An 18991-nucleotide genomic window follows, 5' to 3' on the forward strand; every position below is an offset into this window, starting at 1 on the left:
TCTTAAATTCAGCTCCCAGTAGAGAATGTATCGCGTACATTTATATTTGCAAGCCTTCAGGATGCACGCTTAAAAAGATTCCAACATATTGAAGTTACTCCAAAAGAAATATGATTTGTGAACCGTGCACTGAGACTAGTTTAAAAAATTTAAAATAGGAAAACATAAATAATGATTATTTAAAACAGATTTATAATTTTATTATTTTAATATTTGTTACATTGTATTACAATGTGTTTAGACCTTTAGTGCATCTGGTCAGTCGGGCAGCACTGGTGCAAACTCGTTTCAGAGAACGTATATATTATATTATACGTTCTCTGTTCTCTGCTCGTTTCTTTGCGTTTCTTCATTCATTAAATTTCTCTTCGTATATTTTCTTTTTTGTAGCTTCACATATGTTATTGTTTTTTGTGCAGTGGATATTGAAATCGTATTGGCTAATACAATTTAAAACGATTTAACAATTGACTTCCAGAAGTATTATTATTCAAAGAAAATACCGAAAAATTTATTATTTGAAACTTGTGAAAATATTTGTTCTATTTGTGAAGAGTTATAAAAGTCAGTTCTGTTAAAAGTATAAATGGTTACGGTGTGAGGAAAGAAACTGGTATGTTCCATACTTAAAGTTAATGTAGCAAATTGCTATAAAAGATTTCCACATTTGCGATAAAAGGGTTTCAATATATTCTATAATAAATAGGATCTTTTTTCAAATACATATTGTGTGCTAAAGTTTGGTTGCTTTTACTTCATTAAATCGATTTTCCAAAAAATATAATGTCAATTGGATAAGAAGTTAAGGTATACACTTGCATACATAGATATGCACATTTCTTATTTGGTTCCTCATAATATGATGATTCATTTACGTGTTGTTGTTGTAATTTTCCCAATAAATCATTTTTTGAATGTTATTTATTGTAGAGTTGGCAAAAATGTTCGTAAACTAAGCATTTATGTATATATAAGTATACATATTTACTATCGTAAATGCAATTGGTTGTGTAGTGCTATTCCATAAGAGAAACTGTTGAGTGATCTGAGGCATAACTCACAATTACGCACTACCAGATTTTTGACAATCTAAAATATTTTAGTGTGCGCTTTATTTATTATAAAATTTAAAGATTTGTAAAGCATTTGTATTTTCTGCATAGAGCTCTTATAAAAATGTAATGTTTGTTAGTCGTTATCAGAGATTATAATATACACATACATATTATTTATATATTTGCATACGTACACATTAGCTTTTGAAATGGTGCATTTAGTTTCATAATATACATGGTTTAAAGCAATGCTACATGGAATTACGGCCGTACATACATATGTAGTTCGACTTGATAGTAATGAAAAGTTCATAAGGCATGTGAATAAATGACGATAGTTCTAATCAAAATTGAAGTAACTAGGGCTTAGGTTGCTACGATTAAAGTTTTTTTCACTTATATACTTTATACCTCTATTATAACGGATGGGCGTTTTTGCACAACAATCGGTGATGTTATCAATTATCTATTAAGTGAGTCAAAGTTATTTTTATATATTTTTGCCGTAATTTTGATACTATCGCGACATGTAAGGGAAATAGAGTAACATCTCGTATAACATTATAGAAGTAAAAGTTTAGCGGGTATTGGTAGAAATTTTACAGTGAAAATGCAGGAAACGACGAGGTTGGACCAAAGGGAATGGGGTCTTGCATGAAGTGACTCTTTTAACATACCGCTATCGGTAATATGTCTTGCTATTATAAACGTTTTAGCCTCTAGATATTAAGTATAACTTTCTCCTAATTCCGCATCGCTATTTGCCTGCACCAGGGCTTTACCGGAATTCCCGCCAATGTGAGAATATATGTATATATCTATACTTATATTTTTCTTAGCTGGTATTTTAAAAAGTTTGAATTTTCTGTTCCAACGGAATAAATATGAATATGGTCTTTATGTGGAACCGATTTTGTTTCTCATGAAATGTTTGTTCCTCACAATTACATATAAGTATCATATTTACATATTTTTGTATGTAGGTACAAAAGAAATCATAATCGAATTTTGTATAACATGAAAATAATAAAATTAAAGTTTACGTATATATTTGCACACTTGAGGCTGTACATATTAGTGTTAGATAAATGTAATTTAAGTGTTTCCTTTTTATTTCAACAGAGAGTCAGAAATGTGTAGCATAATTGCCTACCACAATTGAATTTCAAACCCCTTTTTTCGAAATTCTTATTGTGTATTATCATATAATAGTTTCATTAAACTTATAATAACAGTCAATTTTTATTATGCATGTATATATATAATAAACATATTCATTTAACTAACTGAGATTCACATTTTTATAGTTTAAATTCAACCTGGAATCGTTTGTTGAAGATACGAAGATACGTTCGGTTATACCGTTCATTTAGTTTGGAAGAAAATGGACGTTTTTGAAAATATGTTTGTTGAAAGAGCCTGGAGTGATGAGTGTGAAAAACTACCAAATAAGAGCACAATTTTCACAAATGATTTCAATGGTATCCCGGAAACACTATTATTGAACGTTATTTCTTGGCTTCTATTAGTTGGTTTATTTACCGCTTTACGGCATCAAGCCGGAGACTATGGTCGCCTGGCGCTTGTTAACAGCCATGGTACCAGAAAACGCTGGACCGAAGTATTTTACTCGCGAGCAACAAGTACGGTTCTTACACCCACGCCCGAAGCATCTACCAGTCGTATGCAAAATGATGCCGAGGGTGGGCGAGGTAGTATAACATCGAACACATCAGAGCCGCCTTTATCTCCCATTCATTCGGACCAGGGATTTTTTGCTTGGATAAAAATTACCTGGAAACTGCAAAAGGAGCAAATAAAGACTCATACAGGGCCGGATGCCATTCATTATCTGTCTTTTCAGCAACACCTTATGACTGTAATGGCAATTGTAACACTAGTTTCAATAATAATTATATTGCCCGTAAACTTGTTCAATGGTTCTACTGAAGGTAGAACTGATTTGAATGCGTTTGGTCACACCACTATGGAAAATGTGTCTCCAGAATCGCCGTGGCGATGGGTACACGTTATCGTGACAATTATGTATGCTCCCCTCATAGTACTCATAATGCGACGTGCATCCGGTCGTAATGCATTTAAAACAGCTGCCACACGTACCATTATGATATCCAATATATCGGCGAGTGATCGTAATAAGACAATTATCCGTCACTATATACAAGAATTATTTCCTGACGTCAATATAGAGGACGTACAAATTGCATACAATATATCTAAATTGACAGTGCAAAGTGCGGAATATGAGAAGATATTGGATGCTCGCATGTACTGTGAACACCATAGGGATAAAGATACGCTACAGGTAATAGCTGAAATTCTTAAATTATTAAATATAAAATTTTTATTAAGTATCAAGTTTATAAAGCAGTAATACTCATATACTTATTACTACAACTATACTCACTTACTAATACTCTATAAGCTTGATTACATGATATAAATTTTCTCGTACTTTAAATACTTACGTATATATTAGATCCTTATGTATACGAATTTTTGGTAAAAATTCCCTTCTTTTTAGGTAACACCAAATCTGTGCTCCTGTGCTAAAGAAAATGCATACGCTTATTATCAACGTGAAGAGCGTAAACTCTCTGGAGATGTGGCACGTTTGAGAGCTGCTGCACTCAATGAACCACTCGCAATAGCTTTTATTACCGTGTCCACTGTACATGAAGCACAAAATATTGTCAGCCATTTTACACCAGGCACCTATCGAAAATGGAATTTGGAATTCGCACCTTCACCAGACGACCTCTTTTGGGAGAATTTGAATGTGAGCAAAAGCAATTGGTACTTCAAATGGGGTATTGTCAACTTCATACTATTTTTGACGCTATTCTTTCTCACAACCCCAGCAATTGTACTAAACTTTTTAAACGCTTATGCATTAGCTAAAGGTAATATATACCAAATTTCACCAGTAGTATCAGAATTTTTACCAACATTATTACTGTGGACGCTTGCGGCGCTGATGCCTGTAATTGTTGCATTCTCAGACAAATGGTTGGCTCACTATACACGTTCTCTTCAGAATTATTCAATTATGATTAAATGTTTTTGTTATTTACTATTAATGATCCTCATTCTGCCCTCACTGGGCCTAACGTCAGCACAGAAATTAATCGAATGGTCAATTAGTAATGACACTATTCGCTGGTACTGTGTCTTCATGCCGGATCGCGGTTCTTTCTATGTCAATTATGTAATTACCGCCGCTTTCATTGGTACGGCTTTGGAGCTGTTACGTTTTCCAGAACTTATTGTTTATATTTGGATGTTGTGTACGGCGAAATCGAAAGCTGAAACACCATACATCCGAAAATCTATATTGATCGAATTCCCATTTGGAATTCACTACGCCTGGACTGTGTTGGTGTTTACCATTTCTATAGTTTACAGTGTTTCTTGTCCACTTATAATGCCCTTTGCTATGATTTATATTTGTTTTAAACACTTCGTGGATCGCCACAATTTATTTTTTGCATATGGTCCTTCAAACATGATATCCAGGAATGGTGGGAAAATTCATTCGACTGCCGTTACAATGACTAAATCCGCAATTGTCATCCTGCTTGTAGTTATGGCGATGATTTCAGTTTTTCGTGAAAGAGGAAATGCTCGTGCTATTATACTTTTTATGACACTAGTATTAACGTTGGCATTGTTTGCATTAATGTCGCCCATTAAACGGTGTGCATCCGTGCCACGTCCCAGCGTGGTCGAGGTGGCAGGGCCAGCGCCGATTTATGTTCCCGATGTCTTGAGACCGCGTGCAACAGTTGCTTCGGGCACGTTAAATAATCACGCAGCGACTAATGGTGGTGGTGTCACTGGATATGGTTCGGATAGTGTTTCAGATTTTGACATTAGCTCACAATATAGTGTAGATGCCTAAATAAGAAAATTTTTTAGAAGCGAAAAAAGTATTGTTGGATATCAAAAATGCCTTGCAGTGAATCCTATTTGGAATATATTCATAAATTACATATACTTGGAAAAAGTCATAAGCTACGACGCGAAGAACTAAAATACGGAAATATAGACTCGCGAAATTTAATTTTGTATTAAAATATTTACATATATATTTAAAAAAATCTTATTACGATACACAAACATACATACTTGCGAATTATTTTCTGATGATACATAATTAATAATAACTTAATTGTGAGCAACGTTAAAGTTTATATTACCTTTTCTTTTGCTCTTATTCTGGGCTTAACAATTTTATTTTTTTTTTAATTTCAATATCTGGTAAATATGAATGTATAAACAAATTTATATTGTAAGTTCATGCCGACTTACTTTCTTTAACGGTCCATATTTTATCAACTTAAACATTTAAAGATATTTTTCAAAGTTATTTAATTTTATTTATATATTAAGCTATAAATGATATGAAATGAGAATTATATGCGTATTAAAGACTTTCGAAATCTGTTAGAGGCCACAAAAATAACATTGCAATATTGTTTGTTTAAGGAGAAATGTGATAATATATTGAAAATGTAATAAAAGTTTTTTTATTTGTAAAATTGGCTTTAAACGTTTACAAATAAATGACTTTTTATGAGGAATTTTGTGTAATCGCAGCTAATACGGTATTATACTCAAATATAAAATTTTTTTTTGTTTTATTTATGCCTTCAAAAAAAAAAACTTTATACTTATTACGATTAGTACAGTTAAAATATTGTAAATATGTATTCATAGGTGTATGTTCAACGTACAGACGTAAGTTTATTTTGCAATACATTAATATACGATAACTTTAAAAAATAACACTTATTTGTTTATATTTAAATATAAATTTGGTGGTAAGTTTGAGGAGAACAAGAAAAAACGTTAGCTGCGGCTGCACCGAAACACTTTCACAAATAAAAAAGTTTTCCGAAGGACATTATTTTGATCGTTCAGTTTGTACAAGAATGCAGCAGGGATTTAATCTAAAAAGCTTGTTCGGAGATTGCACCGTTGACTTGGGTAATAATCCTTGTCAAATTTTATGCAAAAATCTTGCCAAATTCAAGTACTTGATTCTGACCGTTCAGTTTGTCGACGTAGTGCTCCGATATTGGCGGTTCCGACAAATGAAATGCTTTTTGTGGAGAAACGAACGTGTGCAAAATTTCAGATCTATATCTCAAGAACTAAGGGACCAGTTCGTGTATATAAAGACAAAAAGGCAGGCGTTCCTTCTGGGTGTCACAAACTTCTTGGCAAACTTAACATAACTTGTTCAGCGTATAAATATCTATTAATAAACTACTTTAAAATAATTATAAGAATTGTGATTTTGCCATCATCTCAATGTAAAATTCGAATGTCGAAATTATTAATTACTCAATCGAATTGATATGATTTTGATGTCGTCATAAGGTTTATCTGTTTTTGGATTTGCTTTTGCATTGCAAATATTTTGTACAACTTCCATTCCACGAAACACCCGGCCAAACACCGTATGTTTGTTGTCTAGCCATGGCTAAAATTTAAAAACATTTTATTAATCACTTACTAAACTATTTAAAACAAAAATGAGTAAATTACCGTCGGCAAAACTGTAATGAAGAATTGACTGCCATTAGTGTTGGGACCAGCATTTGCCATACTAACAGTATAAGGACGATCGTGCTTGAGACTTGGAACGAACTCATCTTTGAAATCGTGTCCCCATATTGATTTGCCACCAGTTCCTGTGCCTGTAGGATCCCCGGTTTGCACCATGAAGCCTTTTATAACACGATGAAAGATGTGACCATTATAGTAGCTAAAAGAGGAATTGTTGCAGAGAGCTTACAGCAAATATCTATGAAATAATTTACCCATTTTTGGAATGAACACAAAAATTCTCAACTGTCTTAGGGCATTCTTTAAAGAATAGCTTCATATGTATGTCGCCCACTGTTGTGTGCAAAATAGCGTTTTCGTAAACACGTTGTGTACCTTCATAAAGGGATTAAAATATGTTTATTAATATTTGTTTAAGAAAACTAATTCAAATGAACCTTCATCTGCATTACAGATCGACAGTTTAGCGTGAAAGTTTTAAAACATTAGATATTTAGAATATATTTTATATATAGCACATGTGTAATGATTAATAATATTTACCTTGTCCTTCTGGCACTGCAATTATATCTTCTTTCGATGGTTTTTCATTAAATACATCCCGATCAACATCTTGTAAATCGGATGGCAATCGACGACTGTATAGATAAAAGCGTGATTTTCTGAAACAAACAGAAAATATTATTTCTGCAATTTCATTCATAAATATCATATATTTACTTATAGGCAGCACAAAACATCGTAGAATCATTAGCAATGGATTGCAAGGTAGGATTATCGCTAGCCTCCTGTTCCATAGTTATAGCTGCCTTAGATTTTTTCGCTTTTCCCTAAGTAATCGACTATTTATAATAAAAGAGTAATAATAAAAATATTACATTTAAGTACCTGAAATAAGGCTATATGTAATGGACGTATGTTATCCGTTTTCCCTAAAATAGAAACACATCTATTTGTGTCAATGTTAATTACTTTAATGCCTAACATGGTGGGATACATTATAAAATGTCCACTGACATCGAAGAGTATATTATTGTTTGTGCTAAACTCAGACTTATCCAAATCTCTTTCCACAGCCATCCTAATTGAAAAGGTAATAATAATTTCGTTCAGTTTAAATTAACAGCTCAAGTTGACATCCTATGACCTACCTTCTGCCAAACTCCATATTAGGTAATGCATGTGGAGTTTGCTGCATTTGTGTATATGTAGTTAATGCTTCATCAAATACGCGTATTAATTTGCCGGTGTTAAACTGAAACACTCTTACTTTTCGATCATTTGATATGGTAGAAAATCGACGGCCATCAGGCGATACCGCAAGACCAGTGACTAAGGCTTTGTTTTTTGCAAACTCGAATAAACCTGAAGGGGCACAATTTCATTAAAATATTTTATATAATATTTAATTACTTACTTGTGTCTAGCTTCGAATCAAACGCTACAAGTTTTTGTGGGAATTTATAGTCATGTTTAGAGTTTTGCCAATACTCTAGTATACCATTTTTGTCAACAGAAATTACAGTTTCAAACGGCAAGTTGTAACACATTGCCACTACAGGTGCAGAGTGAAGCTTTTCCAAAATTTTCAACACGTCGCCATTACCTTGGCCATCGTAAATAACAATCTTATTGCTATCTTTATCTGAACTATAAATTTAAAATACGATTGCATTATTACATTTATATATTATATTTTTTCTTATACATACACTGCCAAAGTATGAACGGCATCACCCGAAGAGTGTATCCATTCTGTGCATAGTGGGGTAAAACCCAACTTAATTATATTTATCATATCGAAATTTACCACATCGAATATTTTTGCACATTTGTCTGCAGAAGCTGAGCACAGTAGTGTACCACTTGCGTTGGTTGTTAAGGAGTGTATTGGCACTTTAAGGAAATAAAATCATACAAGATATGAGTAGTAGTACTAATAATTGAACTATCAGATATATTCTTTCTTACTCAAGTGACTTCGAAAATGTTTTACGAATTCGATACCCTCCTCCATTTTTTTCCAAAATTTAATGTGCCCATCATAGCTGCCAGTCACTATAAACTCCGTCTTGGTGCTCACCACATGTGTTATTACATCGCGGTGCATATAACTTTTTTCATAGCTTTCAGCATTGGGAAGGTTTTCCAAATACACTTTTTCATATGGTAATGTTTTGCGTTTCTTCGGTTTCGATGCAGCTGATTGCTCATCCGGCATAGGACCAATCCAAGCATCATCATCATCATCATTGTTATTGGCCACGACAATATCTTTGGGTTCACTTTGTTCGCGCTCTTCAGAGGCGCTACGCCTCTTATCACCTACGGCTGACATTTTTGAAAAGTACTTATTTGATGTCAAATATTCTTATTGTAATTATTTAAATTCAATTTAAAAAAATTATGTTTTCCTAGCATTCACTTTACACTGTCGCAACTGACATTAAAACTGCGAAATTATGCATGAGAACAGCTGTTGAAAAAATACCCATAACGAGTATAATATAAACATTTAATTTTTTTAATTGTTTAATGCAACTCCAACTGTAATATCTTAATACTAATCTACTGTGTATTGCTTTTATATTTATTAGTTCATTTTCGTTTGGGAAATTCTAATGGAAAGCTTTGCCGTACAGTATATGTATGTATGTAGGTGTCGCAAAATTAAAGCAAGATTTAAACAGTTGACGAAGTTAAAACACTATTTCGATCATATTTTGTGTGGAACTTTCGAACTGCGGCCGTCAAGCTTTCATTATTTTGAAATATTGTTCAATAATGAAGAGTCGTTGTTCCATCGTGTAATACTCCATTTATATTAAGCCTATTTTGACGGCTGTAGATTTGGGACACCCTTTGCAATTATTTCATACGTCACTGAACGTACCGTATTAATGCATTACAAAAAGGAAGTGGGAATCAAAACAACGAATTAGAGAACACTAATAAAACGCTAATAAATATTATAATTGGAGAAGGAAGTGTAGCAGACGCGAAAAAGGAAAGAATTGAAGAAAACAGCAAGGAACACAGAAAAAAGTGCGAAAAAGTAATTTCACGGTGTGTTGTAAAAATTTAAGTGAAATTATTTGCATTACGGAAAGAAATGAGTGCAATGGCGGATGGTAATAATGAATCGAGTGGCGAAAGTGTTAGCGGCAGTGCCGGTAGCATTACAATTACAGCACCAGCGGAGCACCCTATTCGAATCAATAAATGGCGCGTTCGCGAAGGCTTCCCCATAACATCGTCCCAAGTTATCTTATTATACGAAATCATTAGTGGCGGTAATGATGCAGAAGGCTCAACCGCTAAAATGATAGCATCTTCAGTTGTAGATTCAATCGATAAAACATTACACAAATTGAAAGCGAATCGTGTAGGCGTGGTAAAGAAACGTTTGTTTAAGGAAGGACAATTGGTACCGCAGGGGTAGGTGTGAACATTGCAGTGTTTATTCAATAGAAGAATAGTCAATTGTTAGTTTCAGTATAAGTACTGAGTGCTGGATAGTATATTGACAAATACAAGAAAGAGAACAATACATTATCAGCGTATTAAAATAATTTCTTGTATTAAATTTAATGTGGAAATAATTTTTCTTGCAAAAATAAGTTTATTATAATTAAGGATTCATATGTTCTCCGTTACAGAGCTACGATTTTGGAGTTGGCCGAATGCGCCCATACGACAGTGATAAAAGACATGTGTGCTGATTGCGGTGCGGATTTGCGCCAAAACGAAAATGTGAGTATACGATTATAAATGAATTCGGTAGGTGATGGAAGTGAAAAATTGAAACGGTTTTGCATTTAAGATGAATTGGTTGGAAGTAAAAAAGAAAGTGAAAGCATTAAAAAGAAATAAGCGGCCGATAAACAAAACAAAGTTTTATGCGAGTGCATTCTGTGCTACCGCGCTGAGTGATAAGTAAACAGGCTTGCCATGCTACTACACATTAAGAAAATTGATATCAATGTTGAAAAAAATGTTATATAAGAAAATTCAATATAAATACATACCTATGTATGTACTTATCTCCATATATATACATAGTAGCTTAATTCATGCCTATTTTTATGTATTTGTATACAATAATGCATTTAAGGAAAAATTATTATTTATTTTTTTTTTTTGTTTATTTTAACGACTGAGTGACTTCAACTGAGTAGGTCGAGGGTTGTTGTCACGGTTCTGGTAAAGTATATTTAAATGAAGGAATCGACGGTTAAATTCAAGCTTATAAATATTTATGTATGCATTTTTTGAATTAATAATATCCTATTGTTCATTTTTAAAATAGGGAAACATATCGGAAGCATCTGTACCAATGGTGCATTCGGTTCCTGATCTTAAAGTTACACAAAAATTAGCACAAAAATTGGGACACGATGATACTCGTCGTTTATTACAAGACCGGAAACTTGTGCTCCTAGTCGATTTAGATCAAACTGTTATACACACAACCAACGATAACGTACCGATCAATATTAAATGTATTTATCATTTTCAACTCTACGGACCACACTCTCCCTGGTATCATACTCGCCTTCGTCCTGGTACGCAGCTTTTTCTTGATCGCATGTCAAAGTTCTACGAGCTACATATCTGCACTTTTGGCGCCCGAAATTATGCACATATGATTGCCCAATTACTTGATCCAGAAGGAAAGTATTTTTCACATCGTATACTTTCGCGAGACGAATGTTTCAATGCAACAAGTAAAACTGATAATTTAAAGTAAGTTAAATATAATTCTTATGTGATGTTGGAGTTAAATGTAACGTTTGCATCTTGTAATTTAAAGGGCACTTTTTCCGAATGGTGATTCTATGGTTTGTATAATTGACGATCGGGAAGATGTATGGAATATGGCATCCAATTTGATTCAAGTGAAACCATATCACTTTTTTCAACATACAGGGGATATAAATGCGCCGCCTGGCTTATCTAAGCATGAATTGGACGGGGAGGGCCTTGATTTCAAAGGTTTGTAAGCATAGTTACTGTAAAATAAAATGCATTGAATTCGGCTTTTGAACTAGTACTCATCATTACCAAAGCTCATTTATTTATAGATTTTCCTAATCCTTATTCATGTATGTATCACATACAGAGCTGTGTTGTACATGTAAATATCTTAATACTAATCTACTGTAAATAAAGACAATATGTACACATATCTTAATCATATGTGTGTGTTCTCAACGGCATAACGCAATTATTTCTTATCCCTTTATTACTTAAGGATCATTTGTGATCCTTTACATAGCCAGTGAAATATTGGTATTGCATACATTAAATACTAATCTCTATTCAATATACCCGAAATAAACATATGTATGTATATGTGCTGGCGATAATGCATATAAACAATTGTAATATTGTATGATATCTGTTTATAAAAATATCTTATTTCCAATTGTAGCCGTTAAGAATTGTTGAGAAATCTGAAATCTTACCTTTAACATTAAAGAAAATAATCAGCATTTTATTTTAGATCTAACACAACAAACGCTAAAAACGGATGAAACAAGCAAGGTTGATACAATAGAGGCAGATATTAAAGAAAAGTTACCCGATTCAGAATCTTCCGACGGCATCTCAGAGCGATCGGAAACAGATACAGAGAGTAAAAAGGATGAAACCATTGTAGATGTTGTTAAACATGATGCTCAAATCATAACTGAAGCCGCTAAATTAGCACACGTTAAACCGCCGGTATTCACTGAAGTCACTGAAAAAACAAATTCTAGTGCTGTCACAAATGAAAGTGATGATATCGCACCAGTAGCCCCCGAAACAAGCGAAAACAAATTAGATAATAAAGAAGGATTGCCGATGGAAACTGAAACAGAGGCCACACCTAAGATAAAATTACCTGCGGATCCGCATCAACAAATTGAAATCGATGATCCTGACGATTATCTAATGTATTTGGAAGAAATTTTGAAAAATATTCATACAAGATTTTATGCCATTTATGATGAGACACAGGAAATACCAGATTTAAAGATTATTGTACCCAAAATTAGATCGGAAGTACTTCGTGGAAAGACTTTAGTGTTTTCAGGCTTAGTACCCACTAATATGCAATTAGAGCAGTCACGTGCTTACTTTATTGCGAAAAGTTTGGGTGCCAATGTTTCACAAAGTATTGGGCTAGGTACACATAAAACTAAATATTAATATTGGCTTTGTTTCAAATCTTTTCTCTTAACTACAGAAACCACACATCTTGTCGCTGTCAATGCTGGTACATTTAAAGTGAATGCTGCGAAAAAGAATCCAAACATTAAGGTGGTTAATGCAAATTGGTTATGGACATGTGCTGAACGTTGGGAGCTTGTTGATGAGAGGTTGTTTCCCTTGGATCGTAAAACAAAAAATAGACAACGAAAACCGCCAGCACATTGCCATAGCCCAGAACATGTTGTTAACTATAGCGATAAGTCGGAAATATCACCATCGAGTAGCGCACAACAACAGCAGGCTAAAGCTCCCGAAAAATTCATAGACACAATCAATCCACTTTTGTCATTTTCAAATGCTGATTTGGCGGCCATGAATAAAGAGTTCGATCAGTTTTTTGAATCGGATTCATCCAGTGAGGACGAGCATATTAACATAGGTAGAAAAACAAACAAATAATAATATGGAAAGTGTATACTTATAAAAGCTTGTCTTGTAGAGAATCCACCAGTTGACAAAACTTTGCGTAAACGAAGACGTGAAGAAAAGGAGCAGGATCGGACAAGAGAATTCTTTACACGTGCATCGGACATAATCATAGGTTCTGCAACCAACGAAGACGCTGATAAAAGCTCAGACGGCGAGGACAATGATGATGATGATGAGTCCCCCAGCACAAAATTTCGACGGGGTAACGATAAATTTGTCAAATAAATTTTTTTTATTATAAATTTAATTTGTTGATAGGTGAGAAATTGCCATCCGATTTGGAAATGGGTTCCGATTCAGATGATGGGAGCCATGGTAACGAAGATAGTGGAGATGACGGAGAATGGAATATGATGGGTGCCGCGCTGGAGCGTGAATTTCTTGGACTTGATGATTAGCTTGTATTGTTTAAAATAAGACTAATTTATTTAAACTTTTTCACTTTTTGAACCCTTAGCCAGTTTTTAATTTGATCCTACTTTTCACATGTAGTCAGTACGCTTCTAAAGCTTTTAAATTGTAAAGAGTTATGCACATTTGTATAAGTATACATTTGCAGGCATGAACTGTTGTAAATTAAACTGAATGCAGTTTTAAATGAATAAACATTAAGGCGAAATCGCAAAACAATTTTATTTTAAGCTATTTTAATTTCTTATGCAATGAAACAAATAAATAAATTTTACAACTTAATTATTTATTTAAATTGAATACATTTATTAAATTTTTTCTGTTACTCTGCGATTTTGTTTGAAGTGACTTATTCGTTTTTTCGGAGTATGCGCATCAATATATTTACATTCCGGTAGAGGTTCCGGTTCAGTTAGAGGCTTTTCAATAACTTCGTTCATTACCTAAAACAAAAAATGGAAACAGGTTAACTTCGGTTGGACCGAAACTATAATTCACAAATACAAAAAGTTTCATATAAGAACTTGATTTTGATCGGTCAGTTTGTATGGCAGCTATAGTGATCCCATATGTATTGATCTTAGATTATCTTGATTATTGAATCCATGCCAAATTATCTTATCGAATAAAAAATAGATTTGTAGTGGTCTGATCTAAACAATTCCATCAAAATTTGTACCGTTGACTCACACAAGATAACTCGTCAAATAGAAAAGTAACAAGGACTTGATTTTGATAACGCAGTTTGTATGACAGTATAACCTCTCAGCTTCTTGAGAAAAAAATTGATGGGGAATATTTCGCGTATATACAGATAGACGAAGACGATTCGACTGAGCTTGTCATACTAATATTTTACATATGTACATATATATTTTAAAGGGTCACTGAAGTTTCCTTCTGGGTGTTACAAACTTCGTGGCAAACTTAATATACCCTGTTTAGGATATAAATATGTTAAATATAGTTCAACATTTACAAACCTTGTAATAAGCACTCATGTATTCCTCTTCATCAACTGGAATTGCCATCTTCCTTTTCGATTCTTTTTTATTAGATTTGGCTCTGTTTTTACGATCCAATTTATGTTGCTCTCTTTCAACTGCAGATTTATTTCTTAAAATTGACTTGGTCTCCGTAGTAGGCTTGCAGAACTACAAAGGTTAATAAAATTTACTATATAAAGTATTTTGCAATAAAAGTTAAAAAGTACCTCCATACGTTGATCCTCGTAAGACTGTAACCGATCTGCTTCTTTTAATAGAGGTACTTTAACTTTATCCTCACCATTATAAGCGTTAGCAAAAATTATCTGCTGTGTAGTAGATTTGTTTTTATCCTCACTTTGTTTTTCTTTATTTTTTAGATATGTTTGATATAAGTCGGCGGGTGTGCTAGGAATAGTGATGATTTCAGAGTTTTCACTATTTAATATTGTGTCGTTTTGCAAGTTTTCGGAATGTTGGAAATGTATGTGCAAGGTATAAACACCAGCTAAAGATGGTTCCAAAATTTTATCAACCAATTGAAAATCTCGTGTGCTTTGATTTTCTGCAATAAATCTTATATTTTGTTCCACTCTATCAATAATATTTTTTTTACGATCATTTATTTTTGTATCTGCATTAGTTTTAGAAATATTAGGGTTTAATTCATATTTATCATGCTTAATTACTTCCTTTAGCTTCTGTTGCGATTTGGGTAGCATTTGGGAAATTGTTTCGTTTTTCCGAAATTCGAGTGTCTCGTTTTGTAGAGCAAAAGAAATTCGCCGTTTGATTGGTTTTTCTTTGTTAGTTTCCTGTTTTGTAGTTGACATTTCTTCCAGATCTGAATCATTTTCTTTTGAAATGTTATCTTCTGCTTGATATTCAGCATTATCCTCAGCCATTTCAAGTAATTCTTCTAATGTCTCTAAAACATTTAAAGTATTCACCTTTTGATCGATATCCTCTTGAGTATTCAGTGGTAATGTTAAAAGTTTGTGACGCATTATTTTAATTTGATATTCATAAAAACCAATCTGATCTATGACAGGCAAAAACTTTGCCTGTTCTTTGATAATTTGTACCTCACGAGGTAGTTCCTCAAAATCAACATCTAAATCTTCCGTATTTATGTTTGCATCGATCATCTCTGGATTTGGTCTATGATTGTTATTTGTTCGGACTATATTCTTGTCTAAATCGGTCTTCTTTACAATCCGCTGAAGATCTTTTTCAAAATTATTGTCAGATTTTTCGCAATTTGCTTGTGTTTCGGTTTGTTTCTGAATTTTCGCCGAATGAGCCACACGTGGCTTTTCCGCTGGTAACTTCATTTCCCCGTTCATTAACTCCTTTATCGTGTCATTACTGATGTCATCTATTTCTAATCTTTCCAATTCATTCTCTAATTCCTCCATAAGTTCAGCCTCTTCAAGCATTTTAAAAACGTTTATGTCGGACGAATCTTTTGCTTTATTCGCATTTGGAACTTTTGAAATATTCGCTTGCCTTTCTTCTTTCTCTCGCTCTTTAGCTAGCTTTACGCGTACTTTATGTTGTTCTCGCCATATCATTTCTTTTTCCTCATCATAATTTTCAATTATTTCATAATCTTCTTTGCTTGGAAACACTCCTTCGGTATATGGTTTATCCAACTTATTCCTTCAACGAAAAGTAGACAATAAAATTTAGTAAAATTTAAAGTAAAATTTGACGTACTTCCATAAATTTGATTCAGTTTGCAATTTTTCCAAGTTTTCGTGTGCCATTTTAATCCGGTATTCACCAATTTCTTTTGCCTTATGTGCGGAACATTTAGAGAAATAGTTTTGATAGTGCCCTACAAGCACTTCATTTGTATGGATAAGCTGACCTGGCATATATGCCTTACGCCCTATTGGTACCATAACATCTACAGTGAGATTTTTACTAAATCTATCTAGGTTTTCAACTGCTGTACCATTTTCGTCTTTGTAATTCTTCCAGCGTGTTGTTTCTTCCTCATTCTTAGCAAGTGCCTAAACATATTCCGAATAACGTTAAATATTACACACATAAAAAATTTTAAAATTTTACCTCCCACAATGCTTCTTGGCGTTTTTCCATTATTTGTTTTGTAGAATTAGTATGGAATTAGTATTGTTGGTTCTAAGAGATGTACCCAGCTACACGTTGCAAGCATTTGGCTTTTTGAATTGTATATAACACCAAACAACAAACAATCAGCTGTAAAGAAAACACCTACAGCAGAGAACGTCATAATATAATATACGTTCTCTGCCTACAGCTATGCTCAGCTGATTGCTTAACCATATCGGTTTTTTGACGTATGGTAATGGGGATATTTTGAATCCATATTTATGATTATTAAAATCTCTATTTCATAATTAATCGAATGTTTGCTGAATAGCATTATATCCAATCATAAAATTTACAAATTTTTGTTCAAAAATTCATTTTATTGGTAGAATTCTTAAAATTTTGCATACGCATAAGAGTACAACCAAAGTTTATAACAATTTAAAAATAAAATAATTAAAACTTTTCATTTCTTGTGCTTCTCTAGTTCTGCCAATAGCTCGTCTGCCTCTTCTGCAGTTTTAACGCGTAACAGCATCGATGTTGCCTTTTCTACATCCGGCGTAGGAAGACACACCATCATCACGTTGTTTTTACCCATCCGTTGAGTAGGGATGCCGGCGCTTAAAATTAAGTTTACAAGAATGTTTCCGAGGTTTGTATCAGCGCGTACAAGTAGTTGTGTCTTTTCAGAGTCTTTTACTGGTTTCAAGTATAATGTGCCCACACCACGATCGGTAAACGCTCCATCTTTTTTAACGAAAACTTTACATTTCTTGGAGTACACCGCATCTTCTTCCACAACCTATTTCGGATTTATAAAATTATAAATATATGTTATTTATACATTATTATAGTTTAAACCTGTTTAAATTCAACTTTTGGTGGTTGATCTTCTTCATCATCAGCCCCATTAGCATCAGTAGAGGTTGAAGGTGTTGGATCAGTAGGTGGTTTTATATTACCGAAACTGAATGGGGTTGAACTAGGAGTAAAACTAAATGGGGACGATTTCTTTTCGCTCGAATCACCATTGGTGGCCGGTTTGCCGAATGTAAATGGCGTTGAAGTTGATGTTTTGTTATCTGTTTTAAGACCAAAACTAAATCCCTTAGACGGAGACGAAGTTTGACCGTCTGTTACATTAGTTTTGTTTTCCGTAGGTTTTATTCCAAAGCTAAATGTGCTCGGTTTGGTTGTTTCTGCAGGCTTAGATACGCTCGAAGAACTTGTTGGAGCAGCTGCGGATGAGGCCGGTGTTGAACTAAAAGAAAACAAAGCACCCGTGCTACTGGTCGAAACTGTGCTTGTAGCAGGTTTAGAAAATGCGGAAAATTTAAAATTCCCAAGTGTTGGTGCATCTGTAGGTGCATCTGATGAAGTCTTTTTAACACTTGCGCTGTCGTTACTTGTTTTCAATTGCTCCGTCTTTTGTTCTTCATCTTCTATTTCTTTGATATATTTATCATAGTCTTTGAAAATCGGTGTAAGAATACAAAGTGGATTTTTCTCTACGTGGGTTTTTATCCATTCGGTTACAGCCTCGTTTAAGCATTTGATTTTGCTTTGATAGCTAGTAGATTTACCCTTGCTCTCCTTGGCATTTTCTTTAACCACATTACCATTTCCGGCAGAATTTTTATCTTCCTTTTCAATAATTGGAGCCGCTTTAATAGTTGTACCAAATGAAAATGATGGTTTTGTTGTGGCTGCATTAGAAACATCAGCAGGCGACGTAGAGACTTTCGACAAAAATGAGAAGGGAGATGCTGATGGAGCAGCATTCGATGACTTGCCAAAACCTATAAAACTCAATATTAATTATTGTTTTAGGTTATATACAAGAGTCCGTCTTATACCTGCGAAACCACTAAAAACGCTTTTTGGCGCTCCGTCATCGGTAGCGTCTACACCGCTGTTGCCGGTAACAACTTTCCTACGCGCCTTCTTAATAACACGATTTTTTAATTCATCTTCCGAAGCTTTTCGAAACGTTCCGCGCTCTTCAGGCTCATCTTCCTGGTCCCAATTTTCATGATTTAAGTTAGATGTTGCCTGTCTTTTTCCGGCCATGATATAATAAATAAATTAATATTAATTATTTATATTGCTCGTGGATAGCAAAATTAAATAGTGTGTTTTATATTGCAGTGTTGTATTTTCAAATGCTTTGACACC

The 18991-nt window shown here is 33.7% G+C and overlaps 5 protein-coding genes across 8 annotated transcripts; 2 read left to right on the forward strand and 3 right to left on the reverse strand.

Annotated features, from left to right (window-relative positions):
- Positions 1–384: 384 nt before the first annotated feature.
- On the forward strand, positions 385–5724 carry LOC120770937 (calcium permeable stress-gated cation channel 1). 3 transcript variants are annotated; one of them, XM_040098645.1, is made up of 3 exons: positions 385–613; positions 2363–3381; positions 3601–5724. In XM_040098645.1, exons 2-3 carry the CDS (start codon positions 2440–2442, stop codon positions 4975–4977), a joined length of 2319 nt encoding a protein of 772 aa, XP_039954579.1. In that variant the 5' UTR covers positions 385–613; positions 2363–2439; the 3' UTR covers positions 4978–5724. The 3 variants fall into 3 exon arrangements, with proteins under 3 accessions (XP_039954579.1, XP_039954580.1, XP_039954581.1); XM_040098646.1 differs by lacking the exon at positions 385–613 and adding an exon at positions 661–807; XM_040098647.1 differs by lacking the exon at positions 385–613 and adding an exon at positions 1202–1528.
- A 207-nt stretch (positions 5725–5931) lies between these two features.
- On the reverse strand, positions 5932–9094 carry LOC120770941 (peptidylprolyl isomerase domain and WD repeat-containing protein 1). 2 transcript variants are annotated; one of them, XM_040098650.1, is made up of 10 exons: positions 8622–9094; positions 8363–8546; positions 8068–8300; positions 7802–8015; positions 7539–7731; positions 7371–7480; positions 7194–7312; positions 6905–7031; positions 6630–6849; positions 5932–6564 (listed from the first exon to the last, which is right to left on the reverse strand). In XM_040098650.1, exons 1-10 carry the CDS (start codon positions 8986–8988, stop codon positions 6418–6420), a joined length of 1914 nt encoding a protein of 637 aa, XP_039954584.1. In that variant the 5' UTR covers positions 8989–9094; the 3' UTR covers positions 5932–6417. The 2 variants fall into 2 exon arrangements, with proteins under 2 accessions (XP_039954584.1, XP_039954585.1); XM_040098651.1 differs by having other exon boundaries at positions 6418–6564; positions 6905–7025; positions 8622–8988.
- Positions 9095–9623: 529 nt separating this feature from the next.
- Positions 9624–13972, forward strand: LOC120770936 (RNA polymerase II subunit A C-terminal domain phosphatase). The gene is made up of 8 exons (XM_040098644.1): positions 9624–10088; positions 10310–10403; positions 10960–11396; positions 11464–11645; positions 12157–12822; positions 12883–13287; positions 13348–13539; positions 13596–13972. The coding sequence occupies exons 1-8, from the start codon at positions 9763–9765 to the stop codon at positions 13733–13735; spliced, it is 2442 nt and encodes an 813-aa protein (XP_039954578.1). The 5' UTR covers positions 9624–9762; the 3' UTR covers positions 13736–13972.
- Positions 13973–14013: 41 nt separating this feature from the next.
- On the reverse strand, positions 14014–16972 carry LOC120770939 (unconventional prefoldin RPB5 interactor-like protein). The gene is made up of 5 exons (XM_040098649.1): positions 16811–16972; positions 16454–16752; positions 14962–16396; positions 14732–14902; positions 14014–14191 (listed from the first exon to the last, which is right to left on the reverse strand). Exons 1-5 carry the CDS (start codon positions 16838–16840, stop codon positions 14057–14059), a joined length of 2070 nt encoding a protein of 689 aa, XP_039954583.1. The 5' UTR covers positions 16841–16972; the 3' UTR covers positions 14014–14056.
- A 201-nt stretch (positions 16973–17173) lies between these two features.
- LOC120772309 (nuclear pore complex protein Nup50) lies at positions 17174–18970 on the reverse strand. The gene is made up of 3 exons (XM_040100822.1): positions 18673–18970; positions 17678–18615; positions 17174–17618 (listed from the first exon to the last, which is right to left on the reverse strand). Exons 1-3 carry the CDS (start codon positions 18884–18886, stop codon positions 17280–17282), a joined length of 1491 nt encoding a protein of 496 aa, XP_039956756.1. The 5' UTR covers positions 18887–18970; the 3' UTR covers positions 17174–17279.
- Between the last annotated feature and the right edge of the window lie 21 nt (positions 18971–18991).

Source organism: Bactrocera tryoni, chromosome 3 (assembly GCF_016617805.1).
Source record: "Bactrocera tryoni isolate S06 chromosome 3, CSIRO_BtryS06_freeze2, whole genome shotgun sequence".
Classification (NCBI taxonomy): Eukaryota; Metazoa; Arthropoda; class Insecta; order Diptera; family Tephritidae; genus Bactrocera; species Bactrocera tryoni.

What these genes read in the sequence shown, in the direction of transcription:
- LOC120770937 (XM_040098645.1), top strand. Translation starts at nt 2,440, where the DNA reads ATGGACGTTTTTGAAAATATGTTTGTTGAAAGAGCCTGGAGTGATGAG. An exon ending in GGGATAAAGATACGCTACAG is followed by an intron (nt 3,382 to 3,600) that starts GTAATAGCTGAA and finishes CCTTCTTTTTAG; the next exon opens with GTAACACCAAATCTGTGCTC.
- LOC120770941 (XM_040098650.1), bottom strand. Translation starts at nt 8,988, where the DNA reads ATGTCAGCCGTAGGTGATAAGAGGCGTAGCGCCTCTGAAGAGCGCGAA. An exon ending in ACATTTTCGAAGTCACTTGA is followed by an intron (nt 8,547 to 8,621) that starts GTAAGAAAGAAT and finishes ATTTCCTTAAAG; the next exon opens with TGCCAATACACTCCTTAACA. An exon ending in TACATATAGCCTTATTTCAG is followed by an intron (nt 7,481 to 7,538) that starts GTACTTAAATGT and finishes TCGATTACTTAG; the next exon opens with GGAAAAGCGAAAAAATCTAA.
- LOC120770936 (XM_040098644.1), top strand. Translation starts at nt 9,763, where the DNA reads ATGAGTGCAATGGCGGATGGTAATAATGAATCGAGTGGCGAAAGTGTT. An exon ending in ATTTGCGCCAAAACGAAAAT is followed by an intron (nt 10,404 to 10,959) that starts GTGAGTATACGA and finishes TTTTTAAAATAG; the next exon opens with GGAAACATATCGGAAGCATC. An exon ending in GGAGGGCCTTGATTTCAAAG is followed by an intron (nt 11,646 to 12,156) that starts GTTTGTAAGCAT and finishes ATTTTATTTTAG; the next exon opens with ATCTAACACAACAAACGCTA.
- LOC120770939 (XM_040098649.1), bottom strand. Translation starts at nt 16,840, where the DNA reads ATGGAAAAACGCCAAGAAGCATTGTGGGAG. An exon ending in ACGAGGATCAACGTATGGAG is followed by an intron (nt 14,903 to 14,961) that starts GTACTTTTTAAC and finishes TAACCTTTGTAG; the next exon opens with TTCTGCAAGCCTACTACGGA. An exon ending in ACATGAGTGCTTATTACAAG is followed by an intron (nt 14,192 to 14,731) that starts GTTTGTAAATGT and finishes TTTTTGTTTTAG; the next exon opens with GTAATGAACGAAGTTATTGA.
- LOC120772309 (XM_040100822.1), bottom strand. Translation starts at nt 18,886, where the DNA reads ATGGCCGGAAAAAGACAGGCAACATCTAACTTAAATCATGAAAATTGG. An exon ending in CGTTTTTAGTGGTTTCGCAG is followed by an intron (nt 18,616 to 18,672) that starts GTATAAGACGGA and finishes TGAGTTTTATAG; the next exon opens with GTTTTGGCAAGTCATCGAAT. An exon ending in CAAAAGTTGAATTTAAACAG is followed by an intron (nt 17,619 to 17,677) that starts GTTTAAACTATA and finishes AATCCGAAATAG; the next exon opens with GTTGTGGAAGAAGATGCGGT.